At 55.7% G+C, this 24333-nt stretch overlaps 2 protein-coding genes across 4 annotated transcripts; one reads left to right on the top strand and one right to left on the bottom strand.

Annotated features, from left to right (window-relative positions):
- Nucleotides 1-178: 178 nt before the first annotated feature.
- On the top strand, nt 179-8166 carry RCC1 (regulator of chromosome condensation 1). 3 transcript variants are annotated; one of them, XM_071767714.1, is made up of 10 exons: nt 179-239; nt 2542-2626; nt 2726-2913; nt 3367-3546; nt 4057-4153; nt 4671-4793; nt 4982-5137; nt 6018-6137; nt 6522-6674; nt 7731-8166. In XM_071767714.1, exons 2-10 carry the CDS (start codon nt 2554-2556, stop codon nt 7904-7906), a joined length of 1266 nt encoding a protein of 421 aa, XP_071623815.1. In that variant the 5' UTR covers nt 179-239; nt 2542-2553; the 3' UTR covers nt 7907-8166. The 3 variants fall into 3 exon arrangements, with proteins under 3 accessions (XP_071623815.1, XP_071623814.1, XP_071623813.1); XM_071767713.1 differs by lacking the exon at nt 179-239 and adding an exon at nt 1827-1932; XM_071767712.1 differs by lacking the exon at nt 179-239 and adding an exon at nt 1852-1932 and having other exon boundaries at nt 2412-2626.
- A 7808-nt stretch (nt 8167-15974) lies between these two features.
- On the bottom strand, nt 15975-23953 carry OPRD1 (opioid receptor delta 1). Its single transcript, XM_071767854.1, has 3 exons — nt 23674-23953; nt 18179-18528; nt 15975-16820 (listed from the first exon to the last, which is right to left on the bottom strand). Exons 1-3 carry the CDS (start codon nt 23877-23879, stop codon nt 16288-16290), a joined length of 1089 nt encoding a protein of 362 aa, XP_071623955.1. The 5' UTR covers nt 23880-23953; the 3' UTR covers nt 15975-16287.
- Nucleotides 23954-24333: the final 380 nt, after the last annotated feature.

Raw genomic sequence — 24333 nt, 5'->3', positions numbered from 1 at the left:
GATTATTATTGTGATGGTAAAAAAAAAATATAAAATGTCCTTAATAAGAGTGGGGGAGCACTGAGGGAAGACACGTGGTGAGCACATGGTGTGGGTAGAGCCTGGAAAAGGGGGTTGCATCCTGCAGCTGGTGGTTTGAGTTCCTTTTGGCAAGTAATAAACTGCTTTTTCCTAATTTCTTGCAGACAGATAAAAAAGCCACAAACCCCAGAAAATCCCCCGTGTCTAGGGGGGAGGAGGTGAGTATCCTGAGTACCAGCCCAGGTCTTTGTGTGAGCTGAGGTTCTGATCATGCTGAACGTGTAAAAAAAGTCACAAGGGGCTGGGCACGTGCCAAGTTGGTGAAGGTGCCACCAAATCCAGGATTCCAGTGGCTTTTCCCATGGGATGGAGCAGTTCATGGATGTTCCAAGGGTCCCCAGGGAAGGAGGAGAAGGGGGGTAACAAAGCATCAACCCAGTGCTTTGTTTGGTTTCATCTCGGTGGGGAGGGGCCCAACCTGAGTCCTGGTGCTGGGGTTGATCCTGGGGAGGGAATTCCATGGAAAAATAAAATATTGGAGGGGCAGATGGTGGGATGGGGGCAGGAGGAGGAATTTGGGATACTTGGTGCCTGAAAGGGGTCCTTTAAAGTGTTGGAAGTTCGGGCTGTAAACCTGTGTCTTCAATAAATAAAACTGCTGATCCGTGTGGATTTCTTGTGGATTTCTTGTGGATTTCTTGTGGATTTCTTGTGGATTTCTTGTGGATTTCTTGTGGATTTCTTGTGGATTTCTTGTGGATTCCTTGTGGATTCCTTGTGGATTCCTTGTGGATTCCTTGTGGATTCCTTGTGGATTCCTTGTGGATTCCTTGTGGATTCCTTGTGGGTTGTGCTGGAATGTCACTAGGATTTTGGAGATGGCTCTCTGGGGTGGGGTGGGATGGGGTTTTTCAATCCTCTACAGTGTGAGGGTGGAAGGTGTGGAAACCAACTCCCAAAAAACACCCCGGGTGTCTGTAAATGGGAAGTGATGCTTCCAAGGGTTTAATTATTTTGTGGAATTTTATGGTTTTTAAGTCTGAACCCTCCGGGGCTGCTGCCTGGGGGGAACCTCCCCGCTAAATGGCACCTTCTGTGAAGGTTGGGAGTAAAAACGTGGGTTAAGGAGTAAAAATCGGGATTAATGAGTAAAAATCCGGTTAATTAGGTCACTTCCAGCCCCTGGCTGGTCATCCAGCCCCTGTTTTCCTTAAATTCCAGAGGGAAAGGGGCAGCTCGGGGATTTTTTTCCTTTGCTCACTCACAAACCCCACAAATCGCCGGCGTTGTCCCTGCTGGGGGTTTTGGTGTCACTCGGGCTGGGGTCCCGTGGGTGGCCGCGGGTGACCGAGGGGCCCTGAGCCGGTGTCACGGGCCGGGCCTGGCCGGCTGCACCAAACCCGGGGTGTTTCACCCCAAAAAGAGCCGCGTGGGGAGGGAGCCCCGCAGGGTGTTAATGAATTAATTAACTACCAAACCTCATGCTCAGCGGGCTGGGGGCCGGGCCCACCGCCAAGGTGCCACCTCAGCGAGCCGCTAATTGGCGGAAAATTATTTTAATTATTATTTATAGTTTTATGTTTTACGAACTTTCTCATCCTCCTCTTTCCCTCCTTCGGGGCGGGTTCTCCGTAGCAGCCAGGCGGGCAGGAGCATGCAGGCTGCTCCCCCGCGCTGCTCTTCCCGTTTTGTTCGGCGGCTTCGCCCTGGATTTATCCCAAATGTGGCGTTTGGAAGCGGTTTCCATAGCAACGGGGATGGACGCGACGCCCCCTCCCGTCACCTCTCACCCGGCCGCGCGGCCTCCGGCCGCCAGGGGGCGCTGTTCCCCGCCCAGCAGCACGCGCTCCCTCATGCCGGGAGCCGCTCTGGACACGCTGAGTGAGGGAGCGCGGCCGGAGCGGAGCGGAGGTGGGAGAAGGGAATGGGCGCTGGGAATGGCGAGGGGAAAGTTGGGAAGGGGGAGAAGGGAACCGGGGAGATGGAGAGGGGCAGAGGGAGGTCTCGGCTAAACCCCGGCCTCACCTCGGGGCTGCCGGGAGCTGCGGTGAAAGGAAAGGTTGAGCTGAGGCCTTGCGCGGCCCGGTGTGGGGCGGGGAATTCAAAAGTGTGGGGAGGGGGATGGGGGGGGCTTCGCTCCACAACCCCTGGGGCTGGGCTCCTGCGTGGGCCTCGGCTTTGCGGGGGGCAGAGGGTTGAGATTTCCCCACACACTTTGCTGTGGCTCTGCTGTGTTTGGCCTTTCCCCCCTCCGAGCAGCTCTGACCCCAGGGCTTGGGGAGCTTCACCTCTTCCTGAGGGGGTAAAAAAAAAAAACCAAACAAAAAACCCACGTTTTTCCAAAGTGGGAACTGAGATCGGTGCTGAAATCCCAACTTGGGTCACCTCAGGAGATCCATGGGGATTTTAAACAAGAAGGGGGGGAGAAAAAGAGCCCCGGGAAGTGATTCCTGACACCCCCGAGCCACGCTGTGCCTCTGCTCCTGGGTCACCCCCTCACAGGGAGTCTTTGTTGTTCAGATCTGGGGCACTATGCCAGGGAAACGTGCAGTGAAGAAAAGCCCAGTGCCAGAAGACAAAGCTCCTGAGAGGAAGAAGATTAAAAGTAAGAAAACTTCCTGTGGCTTTTTCCCTTCCTCCTCCCCGGGCCCAACTTTCCCAGAAGGCTTTTTCCTCATCTCTGTTCTCTCTCTCTGTCCCACAGTCTGTCACCCATCCCACAGGACACAGCCTGGCCTGGTGCTGACAGTGGGGCAGGGGGATGTGGGGCAGCTGGGCCTGGGGGAGGAGGTGATGGAGAGGAAAAAACCAGCCCTGGTGCAGCTCCCAGAGATGGTGGTGCAGGTGGAAGCTGGAGGGATGCACACTGTGTGCCTCAGCCAGACTGGAAAAGTGAGTACAGCACCTGGAGGGGGATTGGGGGAGAAAACAGAGGGGGAGGGGGGGGCTGAACCAAACCCTGCTCCCCAAATTGAGCACGATCTCCAAAACTGGAGGGGTTCAAAGGGATCATTTGGGGGGGGGGGGGGTTCACACTTCAGCTCTGGGTCTCATCCACTCCCAATTATTTCTCAGGCAGAAAGCTCGCTTCGTTAGGCCTTGTTTTGCTTTTTGCTGTGACAGTGGAAAGCTGTTTTGCTCCTAACTGAAACAGTGGAAAATTAGGAGTTTGGACTGCTTTGCCTGGTCTTTTCTCTGTTTAGTCTTGAATTGTACCAGTTATGATCACTACTTCTAATTCTACATTAGATAAATTCACACAAACAACTTGGCCTGCTCTCTTTTTCCCCCAGGAATTGATCTGTTGAGATCCTTTCCTGTTTCACCACCTCTCTCTCTTTGCAGATTTACACCTTTGGCTGCAATGATGAAGGTGCCCTGGGGCGTGACACCTCAGCAGAAGGCTCAGAGGCCACCCCGGGGCTGGTGGAGCTGCAGGAGAAGGTGGTGCAGGTATCTGCAGGGGACAGTCACACAGCAGCACTGACTGAGGATGGCAGAGTCTTTGTCTGGGGGTCATTCCGGGTAGGTTGAATCATAGAATCATAGAATCCTAGGGGTTGGAAGGGACCTGGAAAGATCATCCAGTCCAACCCCCCCTGCCAGAGCAGGGCCCCCTAGAGTCCATCCCCTAGGAACGTGTCCAGGTGGGTTTTGAATGTCTCCAGTGAAGGAGACTCCACAACCCCCCTGGGCAGCCTGTTCCAGGGCTCCGTCACCCTTACAGTAAAAAAATTTTTTCTGATATTCAACTTGAACCTCCTATGCTCCAATTTACACCCATTACCCCTTGTCCTATCACTGGTCACCACTGAGAAAAGCCTAACTCCATCTCCCTGACACTCACCCCTTACATATTTGAAAACATTGATGAGGTCACCCCTCAGTCTCCTTTTCTCCAAACTAAAGAGCCCCAGCTCCCTCAGCCTTTCCTCATAAGGGAGATGTTGGGAGGGGGAGGGAAGGCATTGGAGGTTTTGGAAGCATTGCCCTCGGGGGTTCCTTCTGCCCCTCTCATCTCTCTCCTCCCCCCAGGATAACAACGGGGTGATTGGCTTGCTGGAACCCATGAAGACCAGCTCCATCCCTCTGCTTCTCCAGCTCGGGGTGCCCGTTGTTAAAATTGTCTCAGGTGAGCAAGGTCCTGGGGCGTGCGTGGGTGAGGCTGGTGCCACCCTGAGGAGAAGGTGAAGCTCCAGAAGAAGCTCCTTTTCCTCCCTCTTGGCTGCTCCGAGCCAGGTACAAGGCTGTGCTTGCTCCCCTCTAGCTCCTGAGAGAACAGAGCTCGTGTCTCTCCTTGCCTCAACCACAGTGTTGATGTTTAACCCAAGCTGATGGAAAATGCCTCAAAAGGGTCCCCTAAAAGTGACCCCGGAGGGGTTCAAACCTCTTCTCATCTTGGGGAAGCTGAGCAGAGCAGCCAGGAAACTTTTCCAGGCCACACATGAGGCCAGGGGGTGGGGAGCTGTTCCCCTAAACCTTCCCAGAAAAAAAACCTCCCTGACAGTTCCAGTGGGGGAAGAGGGAGATTCCAGGTGGTGGCAGAATCCCTGCAGAACTCCAGGAAGCTGGGACAAGCCGGGCTGTGTCTGTGGGATCTGAGCCTCTGGGGGGTCCTGGGATGTGACTCTGATCTGATCTTCTCCCAGGGAATGACCACCTGGTGCTGCTGACAGTGGATGGGGAGCTCTTCACGTGTGGCTGTGGTGAGCAGGGCCAGCTGGGCAGGGTGCCAGCTCTCTTTGCCAACAGAGGAGGAAGGAAAGGGCTGGGTGAGTCCCTTTGCCTGCTCCTCCTTCAGTCCCAGCCCTGCCCTTGACAGGGGAGCAAAGAAACCACCTCTGCTCCAGCCCTGGGCTGTGAATCAGTGGCTTGGATCCCCCCCTAAGAGTTGGGGAAGGTGGGCAGGGTGTGGGTCACCCCCAGACCTCCTGTGACACCCCCTCCCCTGTGTCCCCAGAGCGCCTCCTGGTCCCCCAACGTGTCCCTGTCAGGGGCAAAGGCAACAGAGGGAAAATCCGCTTCCAGGACGTCTTCTGTGGGGCTTATGTCACCTTTGCTGTCACACAGGAGGGACACATCTATGGGTTTGGCCTCTCCAACTACCACCAGCTGGGTGAGCTTCACATCTCAGGTTTATTGAGACATGGGGAAGAAATTCTTTGGGGGGAGAACCCCTCAGTCACTGTTTTAGCAGCTGATAAGGTGGTCCTGAGGTCCCCCTGAGGTGTCCAGGATGCCTTGGAGCTTGGCAAAGGGACAGCTGCTCCATCTGGATGGGTGCTGAGCATGAAACCCCATAATAAGGGGGTTCCTAAGGGTCTGCAGTGATGGGACGAGGGGTGATGGCTCTAAATGGCAGAGGGGAGATTGAGGTTGGACATGAGGGAGAAATTCTTTGGGGTGAGGGTGCTGAGCCCCAGGGTGCCCCCAGAAGCTGTGGCTGCCCCATCCCTGGCAGTGTCCAAGGTTGGATGGGGCTTGGAGCACCCTGGGCTGGGGGAGGTGTCCCTGCCCATGGCAGGGGGGGGAATTAAATGATCTTTAAGGTCCCTTCCAACCCCCACGATCCTATGATCCATCCCTCCAGATCCATGTGGACATCCTGTCCCACGGTGCCCTCGGGCTGGTGGGGAGGACAATTCCCAAATCAGGGAATCATCCGGGTTGGAAAGGAGCTCTGGGATCATCAAATCCAACCCTTACTCCACTCTCCCAGTGGATGTGAGCTCATGGCACTGAGTGACCCCTCACAAGGACACTCTGGAGGTGGCAATTCCAGGGTGGGGCTGTCACCCTCTGTAACTCTGGCTTTAGGTCCCAAACTCTGCAGGGTTTGAGCAGAAATTGGATCATTTTTTTTGCGTGGAGGGGTGAGTGGGGTGTGTGGGGTGAGGCCTGGGGTGGATGGCCCAGTGCTGGTGCCTGGTTTGGGGCTGTCCCCCCCCCCCTTCCCTTGGACCTGATGTGCCTGGGTTTGTGCCTCCCCCCTGCAGGGACCCAGAGCACCGAGTCCTGCTTCTCCCCTCAGAACCTCACCTGCTTCAAGAACTCCACCAAGTCCTGGGTTGGGTTTTCTGGTGGGCAGCACCACACCTTGTGTGTCGACTCAGAGGGTGAGTGCTGGCCTCGGGGGGGGGGGGACACGGCCTGGGGGGGTCACCCCCACAGCCCCTCCTCACCCTGCTGGGGAGGTGTTGGGGGAGGGTGATGTGCTGGAGCCAGCCAGGCCCCCAGAGGGAGGAATTGACAGCAGGGGGCAGGGAGGATGCCAGGAACCTGGAGTCACCTGTGAACTCTGCTCTTCCAGGCTCAACACTCAGCCCAGGAAACCCCCCCCACCCTGATTTTGGGGCTGTTTCCCCCCTCCTGGTGGGGCTGTGGGTGTGAGAGGGGGGAGCTCTGCTCCTCCAAGGGCTCAGACCTGAGGGGGGGGCTCTGGCTGGGACCTGCTGTGGCCATTTCCCCCTCCCCTTTGAGTCCCCTCTCTTGTGCTCTAGGTAAAGCCTACAGCCTGGGCAGGGCAGAGTATGGGAGGCTGGGGCTGGGGGCAGGGGCAGAGGAGAAGAGCACCCCCACCCTCATCCCAGAGCTCCCCAACATCTCTTCTGTTGCCTGTGGAGCATCCGTTGGCTACGCTGTCAGCAGTGATGGTGAGTGCTGGCTGAGGGGGTTCCTGGCCTTGGGAATGCCACCTTAGCCCTGGGATCACCACCCTGGCCTTGGGAATGCCATCCTGACCTTGAGAATGCCACCCTGGCCTTGGGAATACCATCCTGACCTTGGGAATGCCATCCTGGCCTTGGGATCACCACCCTGGCCTTGGGAATGCCATCCTGACCTTGGGAATGCCATCCTGGCCTTGGGATCACCACCCTGGCCTTGGGAATGCCATCCTGGCCTTGGGAATGCCATCCTGACCTTGGGAATGCCATCCTGACCTTGGGAATGCCACCTTGGCCTTGGGAATGCCACCCTGGCCTTGGGAATGCCACCCTGGCCTTGGGATCACCACTCTGGCCTTGGGAACACCACCCTATCCCTGAGATCACCACCCTAGCCTTGGGAATGCCATCCTGACCTTGGGAATACCATCCTGGCCTTGGGAACACCACCCTGACTTTGGAGGCATCACCCTGGCCTTGGGATCACCCCCCCTGGCCTTGGGAACACCACCCTAGCCCTGGGAACACCACCCTGGCTTTGGGATCCCCACCCTGGCCTTGGGATTGTGTCATCCCATCCCCATCCCTGGTTTCTCCACCCTGGCTCATGGCACACTGGGAGCAGGGTGGTGCTGGGAGCCAGGGGCAGCTGGGAGCAGCTGCTCAGATATTTCCGTGTGCCCTTGGCAGGGGGGTTGGTACCAGGGGGGGGGGACACGAGGGGGGTGACCAGGAAGGGGTCTTTGTCCTCTCAGTCCCTTCCCTGCACCCTGAGCTCTGGGGCTGGGAGCAGCACAGGGGGGGTGGGGGGGGAAGGTTTGAGGGGGGTTTGGTTCCCCCTCTCCCAGGGGGCCTTGGCAGTGTGGGGCAGGGAATTTTGGAGCTGTAATCCCTCTCTTCCCCCTTTCTGCCTCCCTGCTGCCCGTGGCTCAGCCCCCAACCCCAGGGGTGACGTCCCCTTTGGGGTGTTGGCTGCCCAGCTCCCTTCCCACCCCCATCCCAAAGCCACCTGGAACCCCAAATTTTGTTTCACCTCTGTTGCAGGACGAGCCTTTGCCTGGGGCATGGGCACCAACTACCAGCTGGGCACAGGGGAGGAGGAGGATGTCCTGAGCCCTCTGGAGATGACAGGGAAGCAGCTGGAAAACCGTCGGGTCCTGGCTGTGTCCAGTGGTGGCCAACACACAGTGCTGCTGGTCCAGGACAAGGAGCAGAGTTGATGAAGTCACCTCTGAGCCCAGAGGGATGCAGGACCCCTAAACACCCCCCCAACTTCCACCTGGGTTGAGTGACTTTCCCCCCCACACCCACTTTTCTGGTCACCCACCCGTGGCTGGGGGGTGCCAGGCCTTGGCAGCGTGTTGGGAACTCTTCAGGGATGCTCCCTGGAAGTCTTGTGTCTGTCTGCCTGGTGCTGTGGCAGCTCCCTCAGGTTGGTTTGGTCCTAAACTGAAGCTCAGTGCTGTGGCTGGATGAGTTTTACACTTCTCTGGTTTTTTGGTTGGTTTTGGGGTTTTGTTTTAAATATTTCCTGGCCTGGCAAAGCTGAGGATTCTCTTCTTTACCACACAAAAGGGTTTGGGGTTTTCTGAGGTCCCCACGTTCTCCATCTCTGGGTGCTTCTCCAGCTCCTCAACATCATTTTACTTCTCCTCTTTGGATTTCTCTGCTGCCCCTTCCCCCCAAATCCCTCAGGACTCTTTCCAGGTAGGATCTGTTGTCCCAGAGCTTCTGGCTGTGCTGAGGAGATGCTGCCAGGAGCCTGGGAGGGGGAATCACTGCTGGAAAAGGGAATCTCCTGCTTCCCACCCATCCCCAGTGTGAGGGATCTGAGCCAGCCCCCCCTGGGCAGCAAGGCTGGGGGCAGAACCCCCCCAATTCCCTCCTGCCTGGAGCAGCTTTGGGCATCCCCATCCCCTTGGAAACCCCAAAATCCCATCCTGATGGGAAGGACTTGGTACTTTAAATTTTTTTTTTCCTCTTTTTGCTGAGGGAAGGAGCTTTCTTTGCCATTAGGGCCTCGCTGAGAAGACAGAACCAAACCCCAATTTATTCATGGAATTGCTGGAAACAACAGGATTCCCTCCTCCTCCTCCTCCTCCTCCCAACACAACCTCCAGTCTGGGTCTGGCTGTTCTCACCCCACATCCCCATTTTTTGGTTCCCTGGTTGCCTTCCAGGTGCCTGGACTGAGCAGGGGGGCTGCAAAGATTCAGTTTTGTTAAGTTATAGCAATAGGGGAGGGGGAAGCCAGAGGGGGGGTAGGGGGGGGGGTTGTGTGTGTGTGCAGGGGGGGGGAGGGCAGGGGATGGGGCTTTTACAGTGGCTCAGAATAGGTGGAAAATTTTTTTTAAGAAGAAAATGTATTTTGGTTGATTCCCTGAGGAAGAGAGGCAAAAAAAAAAAAACCCCAAACCTGTAATCTTTTAATGTTTGGAATAAAATGAGTTTTGATATAAAAAAAACCAAAACAAACCAACACCCCTGGGGGGAGGGGGGAGGTGTGGGGGGTGTTTCCTGGGGGTTGGAAGGGGGTGCAGCCCCTCCACCCACCCCCCACCCACCCACTGTGGTCACCGTGGGGAGGGGTTGGCCCTTGGTGGCACCTGGGGACAGGTGGGGATGGGGACATCACCTTTGGGTCACCGACACGGCCACGGGATGGCAGCAGGAGAAGGTGGCACCCTCCCTGCAGCCAGGGTGCCTCCTTATCCCGATGGAATCCCAATTCCTGGCATTTTTGGACACTGGGAGGGGTTGGCACAGCCCTGGGTGCTCCAGAGGCTCTGTCAGAGGTCTGGGTGTCACCAAATTGGTGGCACTGTCCTGCTGGTCCCTCATCTGCAGCTGGGCAGTAAAATCCCAGCCCCTTCTCAAGTGGGATGGGATTGGGATTGAATTGGGATTGAATTGGGATGGGATTGGGATGGGATTGGGATGGGATTGGGATTGGATTGGGATGGGATTGGGATGGGATTGGGATGGGATTGGGATTGGATTGGGATGGGATTGGGATTGAATTGGGATGGGATTGGGATGGGATTGGGATTGGATTGGGATTGGATTGGGATGGGATTGGGATTGAATTGGGATGGGATTGGGATGGGATTGGGATGGGATTGGGATTGAATTGGGATGGGATTGGGATGGGATTGGGATGGGATTGGGATTGGATTGGGATGGGATTGGGATTGGATTGGGATGGGATGGTTCCCAACCAGCCTGAAGGGGCTCCTGGGTCTGTTCCTGCTCCTGGAGAAAGGGAAAACATCCTCCTGGAGAATGAGGAATTCTTTGGTGTCGTCAGGAAAGGAGATTGGGAGGAGGAGGAGAGGGAAGTGATGGGAGGAGAACAAAAGGGTTTAAAATACTCGGAGGTGATGAATCAGTGGGGTTGGGAAGCGGAGTGACACCGGAGTGACACCGGAGTGAGGAGCTGCTGGGGGATGGAGGAGCCCCCGCAGGAGGGGGAAGAAGGGGGAGGGAAAAGGGAAAACAGGATAATTGAGGAGAGGGAAATGTTTGGCGTCAGCAGAGAGAGGAGGAGGCGTCGGGGGAGGAGGAGGAGGAGGAGGAATTTGGGTTGTGTGGGAGGGTTTGGGTTTGGGTTTTTTTTGGGGGGGGGTTTAGGGGGTGCACTCCTGGGCTCCCTCCATTCCAAGGGTGGAAAAAGGCTTTTAATTGACAGCCAAGAGCTGGAAGGTGGGATTTGGGGCTTTCAGCAACCCCAGAGGATGAGTTGTGGGGTTGTGAGGCTCTTCTGGTTCCCAAATCGAAGCAGTTTGTTGTTTGAGCAGTGGGTAGGGGTTTGTTTTTTTTTTCTTTCCCCCCCCCACCTTTTTTTATATAATATATTGCTTTTTGGGATGCAAAAATAATCTACCTGCAGGATCTGCCAGGAAGGAATTGCATCTTCAAAAGGGTTTGGGGGAAACTGGGTTGATTTCTGGTCCTTTTCCTGCCTTGAAGGGGAAAGGAGTTTTAATTCCAGGTGTCTGTGTGGTTCCCCCTGGGCTTTGGGAGCTGCTAATTAACAGCAGGGTTGTTAATGAGGGGGCTGCAAGCCAAGGAGAGAGTTTGGTCATTGCAGTCTTCTCGTTAAGCCCCGGCCAGTATATCCCAGTATAACTGGGGCTGGGCACTGGGTTCCTGGGGGAGGAGCCGTGTTGGGTCTCTTGGGGATGGGAATTGGGTGGGAATCGTGCTGTGTGGAGCTCTTTGTCTCTTCCCCAAAGTGCTGAATTCTGCTTGAGCTCCTTTAACTGTCCCAAACCAGAGAAAATTTGTCCCCCAGCTCAGAACATCCCTGGGGAACTGGAGCTCTGCAAGGAAAGAGGCACCAACCACCCCCAGGTTCCTCCCAGCTCTGTATCCATGGGGAATAAAATAGCACAAGTTCAGCAGAACTTCTAAGTATGAAAGAAAAAAGGAAAAAAAGATAAAGAATGAAAAAAAAAGGAAGAAAAAAATGGGAAAAAAGAAATAAAGAAAAAAAAAGAAAAAAGAAAGGAAAAGAGGGAAAAAAAAGAATGAAAAAAAAGAAAAAAAGAGAAAAAAAAATAAAAAAGAAAGGAAAAAGAAAAAAATGAAAAAAGAAAGAAAAAAAGAAAAAAATGAAAAAAGAGAAAAAAAGAAAGAAAAAAAAGAAAAAAGAAAAAAGAAAGAAAAAGGAAAAAAGAATGAAAAAAGAGAAAGAAAAAAGAAAGTAAAAAAGAAAGGAAAAAAAAAGAATGAAAAAAGAGAAAAAAATTAAAAAATGAAAAAGAGAAAGAAAAAAAAGAATGAAAAAAGAGAAAGAAAAAAGAATGAAAAAAAGAGAAAAAAAGAGGACAAAAATGAAAAAAAAAGAAAAAAAATTAAAAAAGAGAAAAAAGTAAAAAAGAAAAAAAATGAAAAAAAGAGAAAGAAAAAAGAAAGTAAAAAAGAATGAAAAAAAGAGAAAGAAAAAAGAAAGTAAAAAAAAAAAAAAAAAAAAAAAAAAAAGAGAAAAAAAAGAGAAAGAAAAAAAAGAAAAAAAAAGAGAAAGAAAAAAAGAAAAAAAAGAAAAAAGAAAAAAAAGAGCCCCAGTAATTATTCACCACTCTCTAAATGCTGAAGTGTCCTGGCAGGGCTGAGAGCTTTGAATCCAGCCCAGGCAGCTCCAGAGCAAGGAGGGTGGAGACGTCACCTGAGTCCTCCCCAGCCAAAAAACCCCAAAAAACCAACCAGGTAATTTCTTGGTTCCCATAAGGAAGCGATTCCAAAGTCCGCCGAAACCTGCGGCAGAGACACAGAAACACGAGTGAGAGTAAAGCCTGAGCCAGGAAGCTTCAGGATTTGGTGGATTTATTTAAAACGGGGAGAAAAAAGATCTTTTCTGCAGAAGCAAACGTGGTATCGGGGTGCAAGGAAGCAGCTCCCAGCTCCCAGGTGCTGCGCTGGGCTGGGAAATCCCTGGATTTGGGGCTTGGCTCTGGATTCCCAGGCTGGAGAGGGGGTTGGAGAGGGGGGGGGAGCAGCGATTCCCCCGTTTTGAGCCCCCCCAGCCTGGAAATTTGCTGCTCACCCCCAGCTCCTGCTCTTGGCTTCTTTGCACCCCCAAAACCGGGAGGGCAGGGCTGATAAATCCCCTTCACGAAGCAGCAGAGGAGTCCCAGGCTCCTTCGCCCTTCTCTTCGTCACTTTTCGCTAACTCCTCATTTGCATTTAAATTAGAAAAGTAATTTGGGCTGGAGTTGGAGCTGCTGGGCCATTGACATCAAAACTCCTCTAAAATTAAAGCTCTTGATAACCTGGAGCAGAGGGGACACCCTGGGGACACCGCTGAGGCTTCTGGCTACCAGGGCTTGCAAAATAACCTGGGCTGAAGAGACTGAGGGGGATCAAGGTGGATTTTATTTTTTATTTTTTTTTTTTTTGCCTTTAAAACTTGACTTTCAAGGAGTTCTTCCCCCACCAGCCCCCAAATCCTCCCCCTGAGCAGGACCCTGCTTGTTTGCAGTCAAAGGAGAGATGGAAACTGGTGCTCAACTTCTTTTATTCGATTTAATTCTTTTATTTTTTTTTTTTTTTTTAGAAAGCAGAAATGCCACCGAAAGCCTCACAAACCGCCAGGAAAAATGCTGGGAATGTTGGCTGGAGAAGCTGGTGAGGTCCTGGTGGATTAGGGGAGGAGGAGCAGGGAGCTGAGGGGATGGGACAGGGTGACCTGGGGCCACCTCAGTGTCACCCAGCGACAGGCAGAGCCACAGACAGACAGACACAAGCACACAGAGAGTGTCCCAGGAGCATCCCAGCTGCAGCACAGCTCTGCAGAGAAAAAAAATAAAATAAAAATCACAGAATCACCCAATCTGCCGAGGTGGAAGGGACCCATCAGCATCAGCGAGTCCAAGCATTTCCCCCTGGGTCAGGATCCAACCCTTTTGGTGTCCCAGCCCCACCCAGGGGGGTCTGGAGCTGATTTTTGGGTGGGTGCCATGCAGGGAGCAGCTCCTGGGCTGCTGCTGGAGGTGAGTGATGCTCCAGGTCTCTGTCACCTCTGCTGCAGCATTTGCCATCAGCATCTCCCCCCCACACCTCTCCCCCCCCCCCAAGCCTTTCCCTGGGGAATCTTCTTTTTTTCTTTTTTTCTTCTTATTCAGCAAAACCTGAGCTAAGAAAAGCCTTGCTCTGCCCTGTGCCTGGTGTTTAAAAAATAATGATTTGAAGCCTTTTAACCCCTTGCCAGCCACTGCAGGCACCTCTGCCAGCAGGAGTTAAGGGCCTGGGGGGTTGGGAATTGGGGTGGTGGAGCTTAGAGGGGAGGGGGGGGTGATTTGGGGTTATCACATTTTGGGGGCTGTCCCCCACACTGAGCTATTCAGCTGGAACTCAGCTTCATGCTGAAGAGTGAGACCCAAAATAGGCTGGGGACATCCTGGGGACATCCTGGGGACATCCTGGGGACATCCTGGGGACGTGGTTTAGGGGTGGCTTTGGTTGGAGTGATGATCTCAAAGGTCTTCTCCATCCCAAAGGATTCTGATTCCAGGCCATCCCAGCCTAACCAGGATCTCACCAGCTGCAAACCAAGAGCCTTTCCCACCCCTCAGAGGGCTTTGTCCCCCAGGTTGGGTGGAATGGGAGAGCTCAAGGATTTTCTCCAACTCCTTCTGGACACGCAGGCTCCCTTCTCATGGAGCTTTGGGACCACTGGGGGGTTTCCCCCACACCTCCTGCTCCAGAGCTGATCCTCCTCATCCTCCATCACCCAAAACTCCACACTGGCCATGGCAGGGGGTGAGGGGACCAAGTGTGGCTCTGCTGGAGGTCCAGGACTCCTCAGAATTCCCTTTCCAAGCAGGGATGGAATCCTGGAGCTGTCTGGAGGCTGAAACAACACCCAGGCTTTTGCTCAAGGTGAGATGAGGAAGATCTCTGGGGGCACTTTGGCAGAAATGGATCTGAGATCCCAGTGACCAATTTCCCCCTGGTTTGGTCCTTCTGAAAGAAAGAGAAATTGGTTTGGGCTGTCCCTGCCTTCCTAAGGGGAAACCTGTGATTTCCACAGGCTCTGGAGAAAGGTAGGGCTGGGAAGGAGGAGGTAACGACCTTCATTAGGATGAATTGATGCAACTGGAATAAAACAGAGACATAATCCAGACTCTGCAGCCAGCCCAGGAGCCCCCCCTGCTTCCTCCAGCTGCAGCAATTTGTCCATAAAATGCCATTACAGATGGCTTCCTCCCAGCCTCCTCCTCCTCCTCCTCTTCATCAGACTGTTTGACCTCCTGGCTGCAACCATCGTGGTGGGAAGGGGAGTGGAAGGCAGAGTCGTGGCAGCCACTATGGGGCTGGAGGGGTGATTTGGGGAGCAGAAGGGGGGAGAACCCCTCAGTCACTGTTTTAGCAGCTGATAAAGTGGTCCTGAGGTCCCCCTGAGGTGTCCAGGATGCCTTGGAGCTTGGCAAAGGGACAACTGCTCCATCTGGATGGGTGCTGAGCATGAAACCCCATAATAAGGGGGTTCCTAAGGGTCTGGAGTGATGGGATGATGGAGTGATGGCTTTAAATGGCAGAGGGGGGATTGAGGTTGGACATGAGGGAGAAATTCTTTGGGGTGAGGGTGCTGAGCCCCAGGTTCCCCCAGAAGCTGTGGCTGCCCCATCCCTGGTAGTGTCCAAGGTTGGATGGGGCTTGGAGCACCCTGGGCTGGGGGAGGGGTCCCTGCCCATGGCACTGGGGGAGCTTTAAGGTCCCCTCACACCCAAACCAGTCTGGGATTGGATGATTTTATGAAATCTCAGCCTCTTGCAGGCTGGGGGTCCTTAGGACAGAGATGTGGGGGGTGTTTCTCTGTCACCCCAGCTGGAGCCCAGCTCAGTGCAGGGATGAAGTTCCTGGGCTCAGAGCAGCAATCCCCACCTTCTATTGAAAAAAAAACCCCAAACCCCTCCATCCTCTCCTTTTTTGGCTTTGCTAAGGGCAGTCTGGGCAGTGCTGCTGCTCATCCTTCACCTGGTGAGAGGGGAGGAGAGCCCTGGCCATGCAGCTCGTTAGGTCCCTCCTCATTAGTCCAGCCTTGTAAGTCCATCCTAATGACATTAGCACCACCAGAAACCCCACAGGATGCTCCTGCAATGAGATCTTTGCTGGGCTTGATGTCTTTGGAGGCAGAGGGGTGAGGAGCAGCTCCTTCCCCCTGATGGGTGCTGAGGGAACTGGACATGGAGTGAGCTGAGGACGTGTCCTGCTCTGTCCCCACACCCATCCCTTGGCTGTGTCCCCATCCCCAGTGTCACCTCTGTGTCTCGGGCTGCCCTGGCTGCAGGCTGAGCTCTCTAATTAATACAGCAGTGACATTAACAGCAGAAAATTGTCCTCCAGGGGGGTGATCCTCGTTTGAAAGTCTCCAGTGGGATTTTTGACGACAGATCTGGAGCTCTTCGTCTCTAAAGCTGAGTCGGTTTCTTCTGTCTCTGGATGGTTTTTTGGAGATGGCTCAGAGGGGGATGGAGGGAAGCCCCATGATGTGGCATCACCATCCAGCAGAGTCCTCCCCTGCTTCTCCTCTTGGTGCCATCCGTGCAGGAGGAGAAGGAGGTGGTCGTGGCCATCATGGTGTCCTGGGATTTGGCTCCATCAGCAGCAGTTTTAGAGGATGTCCTGGAATTTGGCTCCATCAGCAGCCGTTTTAGGGGCTGTCCTGGGATTTGGCTCCATCAGCAGCTGTTTTAGGGGATGTCCTGGGATTTGGCTCCATCAGCAGCTGTTTTAGGGGATGTCCTGGAATTTGGCTCCATCAGCAGCTGTTTTAGGGGATGTCCTGGGATTTGGCTCCATCAGCAGCTGTTAGGGGATGGCAGCAGTGGGGAGCAGCACCAGAGCAGCTCTGCCCAGGCTGCCTCTTACCTCAGTCCTCTCCCATTGCTTGGTGAGTCCCCATCCCCCATCTTGCCTTCTCCAGGATGCCAAAAATCATTGGCAAGTCACTCATTGTCAGGCTGGATGAAACCCAGGAGGGGTTTAGTGAGCAGCCCCCACCCCACTAGAGCTCCGTGGTGGTCACCTGGGTCACCTCTGAGCGCGGGTCGTCCCCTGCCTGGCCCCGGCAGCCCCTCTGGAGGCTGCCCACCTCTAGTCATGCCGGGTTATTGGGGGCTTCCGAGGGGGTGCAGGTGGAGACACCTTCCCTCACGGTGTTCCTGGCACGGGAGAAGCCGGTTTGGTCCCTTCGGGCTCGCAGGGGGAGGCAGAACTCTCGGAAACACCTCTTGAAGTTTTCATCCAGGAAAGCGTAAAGGACGGGGTTGAGGCTGCTGTTGGTGTAACCCAAGGCGATGCAGAAGTGCAGGCTGGCCACCACGTAAGGGTTCTTCTTGTCTATGTCCACCAGGGTCCAGACCATGACGAAGATGTGGATGGGGGTCCAGCAGATGATGAAGGCTGCCACCACCACCAGCACCATCCGGGTGATGCGCCGCAGGTTCCGATCCTTCTCCTTGGAGCCCGAGAGGAGCCGAACGCTCTTGAGGCGCAGGATCATCAGCCCGTAGCAGATGGTGATGACCAAGATGGGGACCATGAAGGCAAAGATGAAGACGCAGACCTTGGTCACCGTGTCCCAGTAGATGGGAGGGTCAGGAAACTGGAGAGTGCACAGGACCACCCCGTCTGTGGGAGAGAGAGAGAAGGGGGGATCAGAGGTGGGGGCTCTGCTCTGGACACCGCCTCCTCGGCATGGCTGGGGGGGTTAAAAACATCAGGAGATGGATGCCCACCTGCCAGGGCTTTGCAGAGCTTTGGGCCACCAATCCCCTGCCCTTAGGGTGCTGAGAGGACTGCAGAGCCTCCTGGGCCACCTCCTCCCAGCCCCTCTCCCTGTGTCACCTCCTCCCAACCCCTCTCCCTGTGTCACCTCCTCCCAGCCCCTCTCCCTGTGTCACCTCCTCCCAACCCCTCTCCCCGTGTCACCTCCCACTGAAACACTGCAAGTGGCTCAGCTCAGGTTGGAAGGGGCTTAGAGCAACCTGGGCTGGGGGGAGGTGTCCCTGCCTGTGGTGTAAGGTGGGACTGGATGGTATTTAAGGTCCCTTCCAACCCAAACCAGTCTGGGATTCTGGGATTCTGAACCTGCCTCTTCCTCCTGAGCTTTCCTGTGTGGTGACCCCACAGAGCAGCTGCAGATCTTAGCACGGGGTGGCTGAGGGCTTTGCAATCCCTTTGGGGGTGGTTTTAGGCACCTGACTTCCACCTCAGGAGCTGGGAAGAAGCACCAGTCGGACTGGAGATGGGAAAGACAAATCCTTGGGATGGTTTCTAACCCCTGCAGCCCAGATGGAAGCCAACACTGGTGCCTTCCCCATCACTGAGCTCTGCGGGACCAAGAGGCTGGAGGGAGAGATGGGAGATAGAATCCTAGAATCCTAGAATGGGCTGGGTTGGAAGGGACCTCAGAGCTCATCAAGTCCAACCCTTGCTCCACTCCCCCTGTGGTTCCCAGCCCATGGCACTGAGTGCCACATCCAGGCTCTTTTGAAATATCTCCAGGGATGGAGAATCCACCCCTTCCCTGGGCAGCCCATTCCAATGCCTGAGCACCCTCTCCCTAAAGAAATTCTTTCTAATGTCCAACCTAAACCTCCCCTGGCACAACTTGAGACCTCTTGTGCCCTCTTGTCTTGCTGAGAGTTGCCTGGGAAAAGAGCCCAACCCCCCCCTGGCTCCAACCTCCTTTCAGGGAGTTGGAGAGAGTGATGAGGTCTCCCCTGAGCCTCCTCTTCTCCAGCCTCAACACCCCCAGCTCCCTCAGCCCTTCCTCACAGGACTTGTGCTGGATCCCTTCCCAGCCTCCTTGCTCTTCTCTGGACCTGCTCCAGCACCTCAATCTCCTTCCTGAGCTGAGGGGCCCAGAACTGGACACAGGACTCGAGGTGTGGCCTCGTCAGTGCTGATGGGAGATGGGAGATGGGAGATGGGAGATGGGAGATGGGAGATGGGAGATGGGAGAGGAGGGGACCCTTCCCACTTGCCTTTTGACTTGGTGACTGCCATGATCATGATGGGCACCCCGATGAGGGAGGAGAGCACCCAGATGCAGACGTTGATCAGCTTGGCCTTGGCGGGCGTGCGGAACTCCAGGGCTCTCACGGGGTGGCAGACGGCGACGTAGCGGTCAACGCTCATCATGGTGAGGGTGAAGATGCTGGTGAACATGTTGTAGTAGTCAATGGAGAGGATGATTTTGCAGAGCAGCTCCCCAAAAGGCCAGGTCTCCATCAGGTACTTGGCACTCTGGAAGGGCAGCGTGCTGGTGGCCACGGCGTCTGCCAGGGCCAGGTTGAAGATGTAGATGTTGGTGGCTGTCTTCATCTTGGTGTACCTGGGGGATGGGGGGAGAGAAGGGAGCTTTTCCAGACAGGTAGGTGGTCAGGGCTGCCTTATCCTGCCCAAATCTTGGGGTGTGTGTGTGATGTGGGGAGGAGAGGACGTGGCCTGGCTCTCCAAGCACCCACCGGGTGCCACCACTTGGTGCCTGCTCTTGAGGTCCCGTTCTGCAGCACCCAGTTCTGCTTTGCCTCAGAGAGAAGGAAGAATGTGTCAGGAGCTTAGGAGGGAGAACGAAGGGCCAGGCCAACATGAGTGACGCTGTGGTGGGTGTTTACTCCAGGCCACCTCATCAGGACAAGGAGGTTGATGAGGTTGATGAAGGCTCAGCACCTTCCCTGATGGACCAGGGAGAAGGTGGAGGAAATATCCCTGGGTTGGAGCCCAAATACCTGAGCAGGGGACCTTACCCAGGTTCTGCAGAGCATGGCATGGACCCCACCAAAGCCATTATCCCTTCCCTGACCAGGGGGGTGACACTCATGTGGCTGCTTCTCATCAAAGCAAATCTAGAGAAGTTTTTGGGGAAGTCACTCCTCCAATTAAATCAATTTCTTCCATCGCCCTGACCCAGCTGCACAAGTTCCTCTACCTCCCCCAAACCTCCTTTAGCTGATTTTCCACCCGATAACTCCTGATTATCCACCTTGCCTCCCTGGTGGGTTTACTTGCAGAAATGGGATTGATTATCCCCAGAAACCAGCTGGGAGCTGCCCAATTATTCAGGCTGGAGCTCCGGAGCTTTTGAGGCAGCCTTGGCTACAGCACGGTGGCTCCATGGTGTCCCTTGCCCTGATCTGGCACATGGGTTCTGGTCCTTGTCACCCCAGGGGTAAGAGAAACACCTGGTCCTGAGTGGTGAGACCCATCCTGAAGGGATAAGGGTGCTGGAGTGGGTGCTGGGGTGGGAGCTGGGGTGGGTGCTGAGATGGGTGTTAGGGTGGGTGTTGGGTGGGTGCTGGGGTGGGTGTTGGGTGGGTGCTGGGGTGGGTGTTAGGGTGGGTGTTAGGGTGGGTGTTAGGGTGGGTGTTAGGGTGGGTGTTGGGTGGGTGTTGGGGTGGGTGTTGGGTGGGTGTTGGGTGGGAGCTGGGGTGGGTGTTGGGGTGGGTGTTGGGGTGGGTGTTAGGGTGGGTGTTAGGGTGGATGTTAGGGTGGGTGTTGGGTGGGTGTTGGGGTGGGTGTTAGGGTGGGTGTTAGGGTGGGTGTTGGGTGGGTGTTAGGGTGGGTGTTAGGGTGGGTGTTAGGGTGGGTGTTGGGTGGGTGTTGGGGTGGGTGTTGGGGTGGGTGTTGGGTGGGTGTTGGGGTGGGTGTTAGGGTGGGTGTTAGGGTGGGTGTTGGGGTGGGTGTTGGGGTGGGTGTTAGGGTGGGTGTTAGGGTGGGTGTTGGGTGGGTGTTAGGGTGGGTGTTAGGGTGGGTGTTAGGGTGGGTGTTAGGGTGGGTGTTGGGTGGGTGTTGGGGTGGGTGTTGGGGTGGGTGTTGGGGTGGGTGTTAGGGTGGGTGTTAGGGTGGGAGCTGGGGTGGGAGCTGGGGTGGAAGCTGGGGTGGGAGCTGGGGTGGATGTTAGGGTGGGTGCTGGGGTGGGTGTTGGGGTGGGTGCTGGGGTGGGTGCTGGGGTGGGTGGGGTATCCACCAACTTGTTGCTTTCAGGTATGGAACTTCCTCATCAAGGCAATGGCTTCACTGGGGTGGTTTGGGGAGCCTGAGGAGCTCCAGCAGCAGAAGCAGATGCTTTGCTCTGCTGGGGGGGGATGGATAAACCTCTTCCCTGGAGCAGGGGCTTGGTTTGCAGCTCAGAAGGCCAAGGGGGAGGGGAATGGGGGGGTCACCACGCTGGATCCCTCCATCCTGTGTGATGGGTTGGAGCTCAAGGTTGCTGCTGGAAGGGGCTGAATGCCCTGCCCTGAAACCCCAGCTCCAAAGCATCAACTGAGTCATCCCCATCACCCAAATCATCTCCATCCCACTCATCCCCATCATCCCACTCATCCCCATCATCCCATTCATCCCCATCACCCCCATAGTCCTGGCCACCCCATCATCTCCATCATCATTCCCATCATCTCCATCATCATTCCCATCATTTCCATCATCATTCCCATCAGCTTAATGATCCCCATCATCTCCACCATCAGCCCCATCACCTCCACCACCCCACTCACCTCCAGCACTGCTGCTTCCCCCTCCCCAGGACCCCCCCATGATGCCCAAGGAGGGGGCTACAGCCCAGCCCCCCCCCAGCCCTGGCACATCTGGCAGAGGTTGGGGAAGTGCTTACCCAGCAGAGCTGAGCACGCCTGGCAGAGCACAGCCTGAATAACTCATTTATTTTTTTTTCCACTTTCCTCAAAAAGCAGAGATCAAAGAAGTGTGAATCTACCCGAAATGACTATTTCTTTTTTAATTTTTTTTTTTTTTTAACTAGATGAGGCAAAACCTGACAATAAGAGAAATCCTCATCCCGAAGAGATGCGTTCGGCCAAGAGCTTTGGAAAAAAATAACAGTGCAGGAGGAACAGAAAAGGGCTTTTCAAGGAAAAAAAAAAAAAAATGACATTTTTATATGCAGTTCTTTGAAACAAAACCCAGTTCAGCTGAAATGTTTCCACCCTTGGGCAAGAGGCTGCCATTTGCAGCCAAGGAGAAGGAGGAGGGAAGGCTGGTGGAGCTGGGTGCTGGTCCCAGCTGATATTTCCTCCCAGGGAGAAATGGGATTTTTTTTGCATCCTTCATCTCCCAACTCTACTGACAGCACCACCCGGGGGCTCTCCCCCCACCACCATCTCCTCCTGACCCTGCTGAGATGGAGAAAAGGAGAAAGGGAAGGGAAATGGGATGAGCACCCTGCACCAAGCTGCTCTCCAGCAGAGCACCAACCACCTGAGCTGGAGCTACTCAAACCCCAAAACCTGATTTATTCCACAGACCCCATCACCCCATGGACTCCATGGGGATTTTACTCAACCCCCTCAACCTGATTTATTCCACGGACCCCATCACCCCGTGGCTTCCTCTACAAGCTGTGCCCTTCTCATCCTGCAACCAAGAACTTGTGTTTCCCCCCCCCCCATGCACCAGGGTCCCCCCTCTCCTATGCCCAAGCCCCACCATCACCCTTGTATCTGGTCACCCATCACCCTCGTGTCTTGCTGCCCATCACCCTCCTATCTGGCCACCCATCACCCTCGTGCCTGGCCACCCACCACCTCACCTCTGTCTCCCTGCCCCTTGAGGAGCTCTGCTGTGTATTTGTAACCACCCCAGGGGGTGTGCAGATGGGGGGTGGGGGGTGGGTGCCCCCCCCTGCCCTGCCTGGGTTGGGGTGGGATTTTTCATCAGCTTGAAGCAGCCTCCAAAAAAAAAAAAAAAAGAAAACTTCAGCCCTGGACTGCAGAAACAACTGAAGGGAATTTGTGCAGCGTGGAGGGTGTCACAGTGAGGGATGGGGGATCATTAGAGCCCCTCCAGCTGGTTCTGCTCCTGGAGGAGAGAGTTTGAAAGAGGAGGAGGAGGAGGAGGAAGATGTCATCTGCCAGGATGGACGAGGGGCTGGGACTGATGATCTCCAGAGGTCCCTTTTGCAATGGGGACCCTGCTGTGATTTCTCCAGCAGCAGCTTGAAGCCTCCCTGAGAGCAAATCCCCATTGCTCAGAGCACCTTCCACAGCCCCCAGCTCATTAAGGTCCACTCTAATTAATTAACAAAAGTGGCAACTTGAACCCGAGCATCTTTGGGCTGAACCCACCTGCAGCATCCCCAGAAGGGTGATGGGCAACCAGATAGGAGGGTGGTGGGTGGCCAGGAACAAGGGTGATGGGCAACCAGATAGGAGGGTGGTGGGTGGCCAGGCACAAAGGTGATGGGCAACCAGATAGGAGGGTGGTGGTGGCCAGGAACAAGGGTGATGGGCAACCAGATAGGAGGGTGGTGGGTGGCCAGATACAAGGGTGATGGGTGGCCAGATACAAGGGTGATGGGCAACCAGATAGGAGGGTGGTGGGTGGCCAGGAACAAGGGTGATGGGCAACCAGATATGAGGGTGATGGGCAGCAAGACACGAGGGGGATGAGCTGCCAGAGATGAGGGTGATGGGTGGCCAGGCACGAGGGTGATGGGCAGCAAGACATGAGGGTGATGGTGTGGTTGATGGGCACGTTTCAGGCTGGTTTCCTTCCTCCCCCCCCCATGAGTCACCAGATTTCTTTCCTGCGCAGGCAGCACGAGGCTGTGACCTCCTGTAAAGATCACTGTGGACTGGGGGTGTTGGGCAGGGGTGAACAGAAATGGTTAAAAATGGGGATTTAGGGGATTTGGCTTCAATCAAGCTACAAGGGCTGGGTTGGCTGAGGGGTTTTGGAGGGGACTGGGTAGGAATTTGCTCTCTGTGCTCCTGGGGGGCCCAGGGATGGAGGAGGAGGAATGAACCTGTAGAAACCCACCAGCTGCTGGCCCCCAGCTGTGGGGTCTCGGGGGTCTCCCTGCCATCTGGGCAGCTTTTCATGGTGACATTGGTGTGCTGGAAACGACCAACCCCAAAGCCTCTTGCTGTGCCTGGACCAGAGGTGCCCAACCCTGCTCCTCCCCACTGGCAGGGCCCGGGGGCACACACAGAGTCCTGGGGCTCAGAGTAACCCCCCCAGACACCAACTTTGTGCCCCCCGGGGCACACTCAGTTTTTGCTTTTTCCTCTGCTGGGATCTCACCCCTGGTGCTGTCACACTCACCCCTGGTGCACACTCACACCCGCTGCACACCCACTCGTGGAGCACACTCGTTCTCTTGCCGTGTCACACCTTGCACGAGGTGCACACCCAGCCCCAGAACACACGGGCTCTGCCCGACACCTCCTGTGTGATTCACACCCCCCTGGTGCACACCTCTGCACCCCCTCCCCTGTGCAACCCCCCACCCACTGCACCCCCTCCCCAGTGCACACCCCCAGTGCATCCCCTCCCCAATGGACCCCCCACACCCAGTGCACCCCCTCCCCAATTCACCCTCTCCCCACTGCACCCTCTTCCCACCGCACCCCCCCCGATGCACCCCCTTGATGCACCCCCTCCCCACTGCACCCACCCCACTGCACCCCTCCCGGTGCACACTCCCCCCTCTCCCCCCCCATCCCGGGGGTCTCTCTCCCACCTGACGATCCCGTACATCACCAGGAGGTTGCCCAGCAGCCCCACCACGCACACCACGGAGTAGAGGGCGGTGATGACGATGGCGATGAGGACGGAGCTGACACCCTTGGCCCGCTGCAGCCCGGTCTGGTTGCCCTCCGGACCGGGCAGGGGGTCCCAGACGCTCGCGTTGTCCCAGCCGGTTCCGCCCGCTGTCGGCAGCTCCATGGCCCGGCCCGGCCCGGCCCGGCCCGCCCGGGGCTCATCCAAGGTCCGCGGGTTCGAATCCCGCTCCTACCGCCGCCGCCTGCTCCAGCACCCGCCCGCCCGCCGGTGCGGGTTTATAAACCCGCTGTGTCCCCGAGCCACGTGGGGCTGGGGCTGGCCCTGCCCCCTCCCCTGCCTGCTACCCGCCCCCCCTCTATCTGCCCCCCTTCTACCTTCCTCCCCCTTCCATCCCTGCCTCCCCCCACCCCGACACATTTTTCTCTCCCTCGACGGTCTTCGCCTCCCCCCCCGCCCCCCCCTATCCCCGACCATCGCCTGCTTCCCCTCAGCCCCTCCCGGCCCCCCCCCCCCCGCCTGTTTCTCTCCCATCCCTCCATTCCATTCCTGCCTTTCACCCCCTCAAGTCCCCCCCCCCCCCCGCCGCTCGCTGTCACCCCCTCCCCATTCCTGCCCT

The sequence above is a fragment of the Heliangelus exortis genome, chromosome 24 (genome assembly GCF_036169615.1).
Source record: "Heliangelus exortis chromosome 24, bHelExo1.hap1, whole genome shotgun sequence".
NCBI classification, from domain to species: Eukaryota; Metazoa; Chordata; class Aves; order Apodiformes; family Trochilidae; genus Heliangelus; species Heliangelus exortis.
Note: the sequence above shows the minus strand (reverse complement) of the source record. Positions and strands in the feature narration are given on the sequence as shown.

Bases quoted from the DNA above. Each gene is read 5' to 3' on its own strand.
- RCC1 (XM_071767714.1), top strand. From the start codon at position 2,554: ATGCCAGGGAAACGTGCAGTGAAGAAAAGCCCAGTGCCAGAAGACAAA. The intron at 2,914-3,366 runs GTGAGTACAGCA...CTCTCTTTGCAG, and splicing joins GCCTCAGCCAGACTGGAAAA to ATTTACACCTTTGGCTGCAA. The intron at 6,138-6,521 runs GTGAGTGCTGGC...CTTGTGCTCTAG, and splicing joins CTTGTGTGTCGACTCAGAGG to GTAAAGCCTACAGCCTGGGC.
- OPRD1 (XM_071767854.1), bottom strand. From the start codon at position 23,879: ATGGAGCTGCCGACAGCGGGCGGAACCGGCTGGGACAACGCGAGCGTC. The intron at 18,529-23,673 runs GTGGGAGAGAGA...CCCATCCCCCAG, and splicing joins GTGATGTACGGGATCGTCAG to GTACACCAAGATGAAGACAG. The intron at 16,821-18,178 runs GCAAGTGGGAAG...TCTCTCCCACAG, and splicing joins GGCAGTCACCAAGTCAAAAG to ACGGGGTGGTCCTGTGCACT.